Source organism: Thalassophryne amazonica, chromosome 16, assembly GCF_902500255.1.
Source record: "Thalassophryne amazonica chromosome 16, fThaAma1.1, whole genome shotgun sequence".
NCBI lineage: Eukaryota > Metazoa > Chordata > Actinopteri > Batrachoidiformes > Batrachoididae > Thalassophryne > Thalassophryne amazonica.
In genome coordinates this window covers 9,869,741-9,883,971 of record NC_047118.1, presented here as the reverse complement: position 1 = coordinate 9,883,971, position 14,231 = coordinate 9,869,741, and the positions used below count along the sequence as shown (strand labels likewise).

The 14,231-nt window shown below is 40.0% G+C and overlaps 1 protein-coding gene and 1 long non-coding RNA gene across 5 annotated transcripts in view; one reads left to right on the top strand and one right to left on the bottom strand.

Annotated features, from left to right (window-relative positions):
- The window catches only part of LOC117527550, a 250,767-nt gene that overhangs the window by 178,961 nt on the left and 57,575 nt on the right, over window positions 1-14,231 (bottom strand). The gene's annotated exons all lie outside the window — the stretch shown is intronic.
- Window positions 1-14,231, top strand: part of znf385c (zinc finger protein 385C) — a 453,093-nt gene that overhangs the window by 386,226 nt on the left and 52,636 nt on the right. For all 4 annotated transcript variants that reach the window (XM_034189945.1, XM_034189946.1, XM_034189947.1 and 1 more), the window contains one exon: window positions 13,051-13,264. In XM_034189945.1, the coding sequence (XP_034045836.1) occupies window positions 13,051-13,264 (214 nt within the window). The remainder of the gene's footprint in view (window positions 1-13,050; window positions 13,265-14,231) is intronic.

Genomic DNA, 14,231 nt, shown 5'->3' with positions numbered 1-14,231 from the left:
AATTTTATTCACTTTATACATGTTTCCCTTAGGCAGTATTATTAGACAGCATTGCTTAAATTTTCATTGTTACGCAGATGATACCCAGCTTTATCTATCCATGAAGTCAGAGGACACACACCAATTAGCTAAACTGCAGGATTGTCTTACAGACATAAAGATATGGATGACCTCTAATTTCCTGCTTTTAAACTCAGATAAAACGGAAGTTATTGTACTTGGCCCCACAAATCTTAGAAACATGGTGTCTAACCAGATCCTTACTCTGGATGGCATTACCCTGACCTCTAGTAATACTGTGAGAAATCTTGGAGTCATTTTTAATCAGGATATGTCATTCAATGCGCATATTAAACAAATATGTAGGACTGCTTTTTTGCATTTGCGCAATATCTCTAAAATTAGAAAGGTCTTGTCTCAGAGTAATGCTGAAAAACTAATTCATGCATTTATTTCCTCTAGGCTGGACTATTGCAATTCATTAATATCAGGTTGTCCTAAAAGTTCCCTGAAAAGTCTTCAGTTAATTCAAAATGCTGCAGCTAGAGTACTGACAGGGACTAGAAGGAGAGAGCATATCTCACCCATATTGGCCTCTCTTCATTGGCTTCCTGTTAATTCTAGAATAGAATTTAAAATTCTTCTTCTTACTTACAAGGTCTTGAATAATCAGGTCCCATCTTATCTTAGGGACCTCATAGTACCATATCACCCCAATAGAGCACTTTGCTCTCAGACTGCAGGCTTACTTGTAGTTCCTAGGGTTTGTAAGAGTAGAATGGGAGGCAGAGCCTTCAGCTCCCAATTCAGATCAGGGGAGACAGACACCCTCTCTACTTTAAGATTAGGCTTAAAACTTTCCTTTTTGCTAAAGCTTATAGTTAGGGCTGGATCAGGTGACCCTGAACCATCCCTTAATTATGCTGCTATAGACTTAGACTGCTGGGGGGTTCCCATGATGCACTGAGTGTTTCTTTCTCTTTTTGCTCTGTATGCACCACTCTGCATTTAATCATTAGTGATTGATCTCTGCTCCCCTCCACAGCATGTCTTTTTCCTGGTTCTCCCATCAGCCCCAACCAGTCCCAGCAGAAGACTGCCCCTCCCTGAGCCTGGTTCTGCTGGAGGTTTCTTCCTGTTAAAAGGGAGTTTTTCCTTCCCACTGTTGCCAAGTGCTTGCTCACACGGGGTCGTTTTGACCGTTGGGGTTTTCCCGTAATTATTGTATGGCCTTGCCTTACAATATAAAGCGCCTTGGGGCAACTGTTTGTTGTGATTTGGCGCTATATAAATAAAATTGATTTGATTTGATTTGATTTAGTAAACAAGCAAAATCTTGGTTCCAAACCAACAAAATGAATGCCTCGCAGATGTGAAGAAATCATGAAAAACTGTGGTTATACAACTAAATACTAGTTTAGTGATTCACAGGATTGCTAAAAAAGCAGTTTGAACATAATAGTTTTGAGTTTGTAGCGTCAACAGCAGATGCTACTATTATTGTGAACACCCCCTTTTCTACTTTTTTTTACTAATAGCCCAATTTCATAGCCTTAAGAGTGTGCATATCATGAACAGTGATGCCGGTAACGTTACTCTAATCTGACCACTTTTTTTAGTAACGAGTAATCTAACGCGTTAATCTTTCCAAATCAGTAATCAGAGTAAAGTTACTTCTCCATGTCACTGTGCGTTACTATTATTTTTCATTGTGGGTCGATAGCAGCATTAAACTTGGTCTGTGGGCAGGAGGTCGGGGTTCGACTGAACTGCCCACTTTAAGTGAGCTGTGAGCTTTTAATCCGCGGTTTTTTGCAGCTGCTCGACTCGTCCTCACCCTCTTAAAGCGCGGTGATCAGCACACCTGCACTGAGCTTTACAAAGACATTTTATGCTTTTTTCCCTCCTTTATTTAGAATTCTGAGCTGAGCCGCTCTGTATCGTCTCGTTAAAAACAGCTGATCCTCCGCGACGTGTCAACAACTAACACTGTTTTCCACTCAAATGCACCTAAACTCTCTTTCTGAGGACCACATGATGTGAAAACGCAATAAAACTTTCTTACCTGTAAATCTGGTCCTGTTTTCTGCATAAATAAATGTTATCCATTCTTTGTGCTCAAACGCCAAAGCAGGGGCGAATCCAGATGGAATGGGGGCGTGGGGCAAGGATGTGCCCCCCTCCCCCACAACACCCCTAGATTAAAGGTCCAGTTTTGAAGCCGTTTTTTACTACAACTACTAATATTGCTTAAAATAATAATAATTTTGACAAGTAAAATGTTAGAGAGTTAGAATTTAATAGTTACATTTCTAAACAATGTAGGTTTGAAATTGCAAGTTTACTGTTACAGTGCTGTCAACAGTTAAATATGAGGTCAAGAAAGAGGTCTTATTTTACTTTTATAAAACAAGTATTTATTTTCATTGAAGTCAAGAAAGGGTGACTATAAAGTGAGTTGTTGTCGGCAGCTGGGGAAAGTAACTAAAAAAGTAACTAGTAATCTAACTTAGTTACTTTTACAATTGAGTAATCAGTAAAGTAACTAAGTTACTTTTTCAAGGAGTAATCAGTAATCAGTAATTGGCTTACTTTTTCAAAGTAACTGTGGCAACACTGATCATGAATGCTTGGTCTTGTTAGATTTGTGAGAATCTACTGAATCTACTGGTACCTTGTTTCCCATGTAACAATAAGAAATATACTCAAAACCTGGATTAATCTTTTTAGTCACATAGCACTACTATTATTCGGAACACTACTGTACATACTGCCAAAAAACTCCACATGCAAGCCTTTCTGCTTTTTGATATCCTTTACCATGAACTGGCTGAATGCAAACGCTGCACAACGTGTTCCTCTAAAACCGTAAAACCAAACTTCTGCTCTTCTCTTGACACTCCTTTCCCCTGCATGTTTAGTCAGTTTGATCCCTCTCCAGTGTTCACAGCCCTGAACGCCTCCCGTCTCCATACAGATCCTGTTTTCAGTGTTCCTTTGGCAAAAGGTTCCATTCAGTATGTCTTTGGATAAAACAGTTATGATATTAAAGGTGTCAGAGGAGTGATACGTAGCCTGTGCACTCTGCGCACCATCATATAAATGTACAAGTAAATACATGTGTGTCTGTAGTGTTGGTTTTTAACTGTGTATGACTTCTGTGTGACTTCATTATGAAGTTTTCATACCAACTGATCACAGACATTGGGTTGATCAATATATGCTTTATATTATCCATTTAAGCTTATTGGTTGTTGAGATATACACCATGTTTCCTTTGACCAAACTACTCCAAAGTCTAATTATCTCTATCTATCCAACTCAGTTCAATTTAATTCCATTTATTTCGTTTATATAGCGCCAAATCACAACAAAGCTGCCACAAGGCGCTTCACACAAGTAAGGTCTAACCTTACCAACCCCAAGATCAAGCACTCAGGCAACAATATTATGCATGCTTTTATCAGCTCCCAGATTGACTATTGCAATGCACTCTATGTTGGTATCACTCAAGGCTCCCTAAACTGACTCCAACTGGTCCAGAATGCTGCTGCTCGCCTGTTGACCAACACCAGGAAGCACAGCCACGTCACTCCTGTACTTTATTCCCTGCACTGGCTTCCAGTCCATTTTAGAGTTGATTTTAAACTATTAATGTTTGTTTTTAAAGCTGTAAATGGCATTGCACCTTCTTATTTATGTGACCTGTTAAAAACACACAACCCAGTCAGAGCACTTCGGTCTGCTGACCAAAACTTTCTGGAGGTTCCCAGGTCCAGATTCAAACAATGGGGTGACCGTTCTTTTGCAGTAGCAAGTCCTAAGTTGTGGAATGCATTACCTCCTGAACTGAGGTCCATTAATAGTTTGCCTCTGTTTAAAGCTAAGTTAAAAACATACTTGTTCAGGGCAGCTTTTTGCACATAATTGGTTTGACACTTTTTTGTCTATTTTTATTCTATTTGGATGCTCTTATTATGCTTTTATGTGTGTTTTTCGTACTGTTCTTTTTATTTTATCTTTAGTTGGTGCTATTGGAAAGCACTTTGGTTCAGTGAAAACTGTTGTAAAGTGCTATAGAAATAAAACTTGATTGATTGATTGATTGAATACTAACTCCCTCTGATGATGTTGAGGAAGAAACCTCAAGCAGACCAGACTCAGAGGGGTGACCCACTGCTTAGTCCATTCTAACACTTACAAGGTTTTTGCAAAGTTTTACAAAGCTGGTGAAATGGAAAACAGGAAATCAATCAACGTGACATTCACTCTTTTGCAGTTGTGAATCTCGCGCCGTTTGGCGGTCCGTGACTCACGCGAGAGGTTAGTTTCAGCAGAGTTCCTGTTTAGGGCACAGTGTAAACAAACCTCATGAAGTATGGACAAAAAGACAACATGGGGGCACAGCACAAGTCCATCACAGTTGCCACACCTCCTTCTAGATAACCATCTCAACTTGAGAGAACATATCATAATCGCTCATGAACTCGCTGAATCTGCACCATCCACATCCTTGCTAGCTATTGCTTACATGCGCCGTGAAATGGCAGAACTCTCCTGGCACTGGTGCATTGTGGGAAGCACAGGGGTATTAAGAGAAACGTTAAAATACGAATAGCAAAAGAAAAGAAGAGGAATTTGCTGAGAAGTCCATGCAGGCATTTCCATCCAGGCCAGGGGTCATCCAGAAATCCTCATGTTATCATTGGGCCTATTCCTATGACAACATCCATTCAAAATGCAGACTGCAGTGTGTTGCACCCAACTAAGATTCCCACCAACTTTGAAGGAAATCCATCCAACCGTCTTGGAGTTATGTTGTCCACAGACACAAACACGCTAAAGACAACAATACTCTGCGTCACTGCTTCGTGGGGTGTAATGTGTAATGTAAGTCAGAGTCATCTAGAGCTAAATATCTTTAACAACATTTGATACATTCTTCAAATATTGTTTGTGACACTGGAGGGAGCTGTCGAGTTCTCTGCTCTTCATCAACCAGCATAATCAAAAGAGGAACATGACAGATTATTAATTTTAGAACAACAACTCTCAGATCAACTTTCTTTATTTGCTTAAAGATGATGATTTGTCAAATCAGGACCTTCAGCGTGCACTGGGGCTGTTTGCAGCCAAGTGTGAATCGTCCGGGATGAAAATCAGCACCTCCAAATCCGAGTCCATGGTTCTCGACTGGAAAAAGGTGCTTTGCCCTCTTCAGGTCGGTGGAGTGTCCTTGCCTCAAGTGGAGGAGTTTAAGTATCTCAGGGTCTTGTTCACGAGTGAGGGACGGATGGAGTGTGAGATCGATAGACGGATCGGTGAAGCATCTGCAGTGATGCAGTCGCTGTATCAGACCGTCATGGTGAAGAGAGAGCTGAGTAGGGGGGCAAAGCTCTCGATTTACCGATCGATCTACATTCCGATCCTCACCTATGGTCATGAGATTTGGCTCATGACCGAAAGAACGAGATCGCGAGTACAAGCGGCCGAGATGAGTTTCCTCCGCAGGGTAGCTGGGTGCTCCCTTAGAGATAGGGTGAGGAGCTCGGTCACTCGGGAGTAGCTCGGAGTCGAGCTGCTGCTCCTCCATGTCAAAAGGAGTCAGTTGAGGTGGCTCGGGCATCTTTTCCGGATGCCCCCTGGACGCCTCGCTGGAGAGGTGTTCCGGGCACGTCCCATTGGGAGGAGGCCCTGGGGAAGACCCAGGACACACTGGAGGGACTACATCTCTCGGCTGGCTTGGGAACGCCTTGGGGTTCCCCCGGAGGAGCTGGGGGAGGTGTGTGGGGATCAGGAGGTCTGGGCGGCTTTGCTTGAGCTGCTGCCCCTGCGACCCAACTCCGGATAAAGTGGAAGAAAATGGATGGATGGCTGGATGATGATTTGGTGCCATGTTAATTCCAGTATGTCACATCTCACACACCTGAGCTCAAACCTCAGCACACATTGATAGTCCAGGGCCGTTGTGTGCACATCTAACTGAAAAGTTACCTTTGATAACTGTTGATCTTCTTACTGAAAAAAAACTGTGATTAGGATTATTAAACGTGGCTCAGTGTGACGATGTTAACAGGCTAACATTGCAGAACGGCGGGTAACCACTACAGCAAGAAAGAACTGGTGTGCTAATGGAAACGTTAGTGATAAATCCTGTAGGGCTGCAACTAGTGATTGTTTTCATGATCAATTAATCAATCAACTAATTATTAGTTCCATAAAATGTTCAGAAATACTGAAAAATGAGGATTGGTGTTTTTCACGACCCAAGATGATGCCTTCAAATGTCTTGTTTTGTCTACAACTCAGAGATATTTGGTTTCCTGCCAGATAGGAGTACAGAAAATAGTTAAAGAAAATAGAAACTATTCACCTTTCAAGAAGATCAAATTGTAGAATATGAATATTCATTCTTTTTCCTCAATCTGCATAGTCCTGTTGAGGGTCACAGAGGAGCTGGAATCTATCCTAGTGGCTCCTGGGCAAAACGCAGGGTACACCATGGACAGGCCTCCAGTCTGTTGTAAGGCCGACATGTGCAAAATGTCATTCATACTCTCACGGCTGTCAATTTCAGAGCTTCCAATGAACATGACCTACATGTCTTTGGAAGTGGGAGGCAACCGGAAAAAGTACCAGGTCGGATTTGAAGCTAGAATCTTCTAGCAGTGAGGCAACATTGATCACCACTAATCCTTCATGCTACCCAATTCATTTAACTGCAGATTAATAGCCAATTAATTGTTACATCTCTGAAATATTGTTCACCAAAATTGGAATAGCTATCAATGTGTCGCTCGTTACATTAGGAGCAAACAATCAATAAACGCCAACAGGAACAAACACAGATGATTTAAGGGTTGAAGTTTTTGAAGTCTTTTAACGTTAAACTTTAGGGGAACTAAATTTAGCAGAAGCTAATTGGTCCACTAATGGTTATCAACAATAGCTGAAAGGTAACCTGCTGATGAAAAAGTTAGCTTTGCTACTTAGCGGTTAGCGGATTCCCAGAATTATGTCTACCACTGCGCCAGGGTTTATTTTCCAAGAAGTAATCCCTCGATAATCAAGGCTGCCTTTTAAACATCTTGCATTTCCCTGTCGTACCGCTGGGTTGAAACAAAACAACACAAAAAAAGCATCCTTATTTCTCACCTTGTCCCTCTTCGTCCCGCGAGACCGAGCGTTCCTGCTAGTCGCTACATTCATCACATCGGGCTGATCTCCGAGGCCTTTTCTCATCCTATCAGTCACACGCTGAGAGTCTCAAGCTGTTTTTACAGATGCTCTGACAGCCACGTTATTAATAGTCCTCCGTCACGCCGCACCGTGCAGCTTGCTAATGTGAAGGAAACGTATGCAAAAACACTGGTGTTTTCCTGAACCTTTATCTGTTTAATATTATGAGACTCGGGGTGCTGTGAATGACTCTAACCTGTGCACAAACACAGTGCGAGCAGTAATCGCTGTGGCTGCTACACCACTTAATGTATTGTTGTCGCGCAGGTAATCAGGGAAGTCAATCATTTGCACTTAATGAAAAAGTCTTTGCACAGTCTGCTCGTCATTTTTTGTAAGTACTGTATTTATTCCGCACTGAGAAGTACTTCAAAAGGAAACCAGTCTCTTTACTCAAGTTATTTGGAGCCTGAGGATTTGCATGACTAATTTGTCTAAGACATCTTAAATGGATGAGAGCTGGAAGCAAGGATTGCTCTGGAGAAGTGATTGCACCTAACTTATCTCTATATACGTGCCAAAACACACTCTTATTGAAGACTTATGCAACAGTGTTGTGCATTCATCTTGGATGAAGGTAATCTCTTCAAAAATTGTTTCACTGGAGCTACAAATGGGCACATTCAGACATTTCAATAGGTCTCTTGAGTAGAAATGTGTTATTGCTTTTAAAATTGATGCACTATGACCTGAGGGCAAGAGACAAAAGCATAGATTTTAAAAGATGTACAGTAGCACAGGCTGTGATGCAGCATGAACCTCTGGTGCTGGAAAATGAAGCCAGTGCAGAAGTGCCAAAACATGCAGTTATTTCAATGGCTGCATGAGGCTGGCTACAAAAAATGAATCAGTCACCATAGATACCCATGTTAAAATCTCCTGTAAATTTCCCGTATATTCGTTTTGTGAATTGTTTTGTAAATTGTGTCGGTAGCATGGCCGAAGCAGTGGGTTGCCCCTTTGAGTCTGGCCTGCTTGAGGTTTCTTCCTCAAATCATCAGAGGGAGTTTTTCCTTCCCGCTGTTGCCTGTGTGCTTGCTCCGGGGGTTGGTAAGGTTAGACACTACTTGTGTGAAGTGCCTTGAGGCAACTTTGTTGTGATGTGGAGCTATATAAATGAAAATAAAAATCTCCAACTTTACAGTAGAAATAAGCATGTTTACAGCCTGGTACAAAAAAGAAACATTTTGGTTTCTATAGCTAGTTCTGTTGTTATTGTTTGTTTGACAAGCAGATAAGTCATGGAAGTTATCATCAATTTCCTGAAGATTACAGAGCTCGCCATCACTATTTTTTTCAATAATATAAAAAATATGATTTGCCCTCGAATTAATAATTTGTGCGCATGTTTTCCTTTAATTGAGTGCTCAAATTAATAAAACGTGTGCATGTTTTCCTTTAACTGAGCCCTCGAATTAATAAAACGTGCACACGTTTTCCTTTAATCGAACCCTCGAATTAATAATTTGTGCGCACGTTTTCCTTTAATTGAGCGCTCAAATTAATCAAATGTGTGCACGTTTTCCTTTAAATGAGCCCTCAAATTAATAAAACATGTGCACGTTTTCCTTTAATTGAGTGCTCAAATTAATAAAACGTGTGCATGTTTTCCTTTAATTGAGTGCTCAAATTAATAAAACGTGCACCCGTTTTCCTTTAATCGAGCCCTCAAATTAATAAAACATGCGCACGTTTTCCTTTAATCGAGCCCTCGAATTAATAATTCGTGCACACGTTTTCCTTTAATCGAGCCCTCGAATTAATAAAACGTGCGCACGTTTTCCTTTAGTTAAGCCCTCGAATTAATAAAACGTGCACACGTTTTCCTTTCGTTCAAAATGAACTCCATAATATGACCTAAATTGTCATCCTCACGACAGGGAGACGCGTCGCCCTCAGCATCCTTTTTAATGTGCTTAAACTCCAGATGTCGTCATGCTGGGTAGTTGGAGTTCTCTGTATGTCCTTTTGCGCCCAAACCATGATGATACACTCTGACCAGATCCATTTCTAATGGGGAAATATATTACACTGTCTCCTGGTTTGTTGACTAATAGCCAACGTTTATGTGTCACAACATTATTGAGTGCACGTTTTACAAATTGTGGCCACGTTTAAGTAGATCGTGTCTTTGTTTTACCAAATGATGCTTAAAACGTGCACACAACAAAATGAGTGCACAATATAACAAAACGTGCGCACAATATAACAAAATGAGCGCACAATATAATAAAACATGCACACAATATAACAAAATGAGTGCACAATATAATAAAACGTGCACACAATGTAATAAAATGTGCACACAATGTAATAAAATGTGCACACAATATAATAAAATGTGCGCACAATATAACAAAACGTGTGCACAATATAACAAAATGAGTGCACAATATAACAAAATGAGCGCACAATATAATAAAACATGCACATAATATAACAAAATGAGAGCACAATATAACAAAACGTGTGCACAATATAACAAAATGAGTGCACAATATAACAAAATGAGCGCACAATATAATAAAACATGCACACAATATAACAAAATGAGAGCACAATATAATAAAATGTGCACACAATGTAATAAAATGTGCACACAATATAATAAAATGTGCGCACAATATAACAAAACGTGCGCACAATATAATAAAACGTGCGCACAATATAACAAAATGAGTGCACAATATAACAAAACGTGCACACAATATAACAAAATGAGTGCACAATATAATAAAACATGCGCACAATATAACAAAATGAGTGCACAATATAATAAAACGTGCACACAATGTAATAAAATGTGCACACAATATAATAAAACCTTTGCACAATATAACAAAATGTGCGCACAATATAACAAAACGTGCTCACAATATAATAAAACGTGCTCACAATATAACAAAACATGCGCACAATATAACAAAACGTGCACACAATATAACAAAATGAGTGCACAATATAATAAAACATGCGCACAATATAACAAAATGAGTGCACAATATAATAAAACGTGCACACAATGTAATAAAATGTGCACACAATATAATAAAACCTTCGCACAATATAACAAAATGTGCGCACAATATAACAAAACGTGCTCACAATATAATAAAACATGCGCACAATATAATAAAACGTGCGTACATTCTCTCCACATGCAAAACATTTTGCGATGACACTTCCAGGGCTCCGTAAAGTATAAGTATAACAAAAACTATGAATAAAAAATATGTTCACCTACTGTTTAATCAATTCCACTGTTTGCCGCACATTAGCTTGTTTCTTGGTTTAGCTCTGTAGATGCCTGACAAAGGGCATCTGATCTAATAATTGTGCTAAATCAATATACAGGTCCTAAATACTGGAGATGGATTATCTGCTGTGGCAACCTTGAAAAAGCAGCCAAACTGTACATTATGTTTAGCAGAAAATAAATAATAAAATTATTATAAATAGAGTACTTGCCAGCATAGAGAAGACAAATATAATCTCCAGCACATGTAATAATCTAATTTGATAACACGCCCTATGAATTCACACAAAACATCCAAAAACACAAACATTCTGCAAAACTCCACAACACAACAGCAGTACTACCAACACAAAAGAGGTTTCTGCCCTGAGGACTTGAACTTCTGACATCCACTGTTAAGTGCATTGTAAACAGTGATGCCGGTAACGCGTTACTTAGTAACGCGTTACTCTAATCTGACCACTTTTTTTAGTAACGAGTAATCTAACGCGTTAATCTTTCCAAATCAGTAATCAGATTAAAGTTACTTCTCCATGTCACTGTGCGTTACTATTATTTTTCATTGTGGGTCGATAGCAGCATTAAACTTGGTCTGTGGGCAGGAGGTCGGGGTTCGACTGAACTGTCCACTTTCAGCGAGCTGTGAGCTTTTCATCCGCATTTTTTTGCAGCTGCTCGACTCGTCCTCACCTCTTAAAGCGCGGTGATCAGCACACCTGCACTGAGCTTTACAAAGACATTTTTATACTTTTTTCCCTCCTTTATTTAGAATTCTGAGCTGAGCCGCTCTGTATAGTCTTGTTAAAAACAGCTGATCCTCCGCGACGCGTCAACAACTAACACTGTTTTCCACTCAAATGCACCTAAAATCTCTTTCTGAGGACCACATGATGTGAAAACGCAATAAAACTTTCTTACCTGTAAATCTGGTCCTGTTTTCTGCATAAATAAATGTTATCCATTCTTTGTGCTCAAACGCCAAAGCAGGGGCGAATCCAGATGGAATGGGGGCGTGGGGGAGGGATGTGCCCCCCCCCACAACACCCCTAGATTAAAGGTCCAGTTTTGAAGCCGTTTTGTACTACAACTACTAATACTGCTTAAAATAATAATAATTTCGACAAGTAAAATGTTTAGAGAATTTAAATGTTAGAAAAATGTTAGAATTTAATAGTTACATTTATAAACAATGTAGGTTTGAAATTGCAAGTTTTACTGTTACAGTGCTGTCAACAGTTAAATATGAGGTCAAGAAAGAGGTCTTTATTTTACTTTTTATAAAACAAGTATTTGTTTTCATTGAAGTCAAGAAAGGGTGACTATAAAGTGAGTTTTGGCAAAACAGGTATCATTGTCATGTTGGGTTGTTGTCGGCAGCTGGGAAAGTAACTAAAAAAGTAACTAGTAATCTAACTTAGTTACTTTTTTCAAGGAGTAATCAGTAATCAGTAATTGGATTACTTTTTCAAAGTAACTGTGGCAACACTGATTGTAAATACATAAAATAATCAAATGTGAGCTAAGAGAGTAAGAGAAATTCAAAAACAAAATAAATAAATGACATTACTCAGGTTAAGATAATAGATTGAGAAATAGAAGCTGTGTTTGTATGGTGATGAATATTGTGAATATTGATGTTTTTAGATGTTTTTAGGTGTCTTTTTTTTGTCAGACACACTATCAAATGAAATCGCTGCATGTACTGCAGTTTATTTTGATTTGTGTTCTCTGTGTGTGCATGCATTGTTAAATTTGCAAGGTGCTATACCTGTTATAAAATGAATGCAGGTGTGTTTGTTTTGCTTTGTTTTTTAAAAGCATTTCCAGCAATTTTCTAGTCTCATCTCAGTTCAGAAATGTGATTTTATTTGGGTTTTACATCAAACTACTGTCTAAAAAAATAATGAGGGTCCCTTTAAATGTCATTTTTGCATTGAAGATGTTGTGAAAATTCCACTTTTGTTGTATTTATTGTGTCACTGGGTGCTTTTTATGTTGTTCCCCATAACGTGTGTGGAACGTTTGCTCCTTCTCTCTATAACTACGTACTGTCCAGACCAGAAGCCGATAAAAGTTAATCCGTTTTAGGTTTAAAAGGTCTGCGTGTATGCACACGTCCTCTCACTGCAGAGGAATTGTGGACTGAAGAAAGCTGTGACATTGTGAAGGTAAATTGTGATGCACCAGAGGGAACATTACACATATCGTCATCTTTATTGCTGCACCACTGTTGGCTTCCTTCTACTTTGTGTTTTCTTCTTTTTTTGTGCTGGAGTGCTCACATATGTGCTATTATTGCCACGTTTCTTGGATTTGCACATTGCATTCACGCAGTGCACATTAATAGTGCGTTTGTCGATTGGGATGCATGCAATTAGACCTCTGGCCTCCCACTGTACCTGAGCCATTATCGAGTAAAAACAGACCCTCGTATGTGTGAGCCTGTGAGGGAGAGTGAATATTCAGGAACACATTTTAACATTTAGTGCACGTGGGATCCGGTCTTTCCAGCAAATACCGAGTCTGATGTTCTTCTCTGTCTTGTTCTACTGTAGAACCAAGCAGAGGCCCACTACAAGGGACACAAACACGCCCGCAAGCTTAAAGCCGTGGAGGCCCAGAAGCACCGGCAGCGACGAGCCAGGGAAAGCTTGTCCACGGGAAGGGAGAGAGACAGAGACCGGGATCGAGACCGGAACAGAGGCAAGACCACCAAGTCAGAGGAAATATTCACAGCGCTCATGGATACAACCTTGATGGAGGGAACAAGTACGTAACTGACCAAATTTAAAAAAGCATAGGCTAGTTCCTGCTCCACCAACGCTCAGGTGCAGAATGAGTCACCACAACAGAATAAATAAGAGCCGTGTGTTGCCAGATCTCATGAAAGAAACAAGCAAGCATGCTTGTGTGAAACAAGAACCCCAAAAGGAGCAATGTCACACTTCAAAAGGATAAACTGAACAACCTCCAAAAAGTGTTCAAATTAACCACTTTGTAAAACTCTGTTCAATCTTCCATAATCCACTCCAGCAGTATCTCAGAGCAGACTCTCCTCTAATTACAAAAACAGAGCTCCACTTGAAATTCAGTGAAGATGATCTTTAATTACTCACATCTTTTAATCCAGTGTTACTTTGTGTTGGTGAGAAAAGGTTTACTGCCTTTCACTTCACAGATGATGCTGTCGCAGAGTGGATGGACACCCACACTGAACAATTCAAGAAGCTTAATGAGGAATCAGAGTGTCTGGGATTGCAGTTGTCCAAGTTTTCAGTGAGTTCCTGGACTTAGCCATCAGGGGTGTATCTGTATGTGGTGAAAGTGTTGAACTTAGCATTTCATGTCTCTGGTCAGAAGATGCCTGAGAAGGTCACTGGACAGAGGTGTCTGGTGATTCTGATAACTTTGCAGGTGACCAAATGTCTCACTCTTTAGGGTCCTGATACTTCCTGTCTTGGTGTATGCTCTTCAACAGCAACCTAAGGAGATGATAAGGTGTCTTCGATACTAGGTCTCGTCAAAGTATCCTTGGGTACCACTGGAGTGATTTTGTGTCAACTGAAAAGGTACTTAAGGTGACTTGGGTGGCAAGTATCACTTGCATTGTGAGGGAACATTAGCTAGGACATTTTGGCTACGTTCAGCATTTCTCGTGTACCTCAGTGTTGAGAAGAGAAGGTCAAATGAGCGCTCACATTTCACCTGAATACAAAGATGGTTGTGGGGATGGACC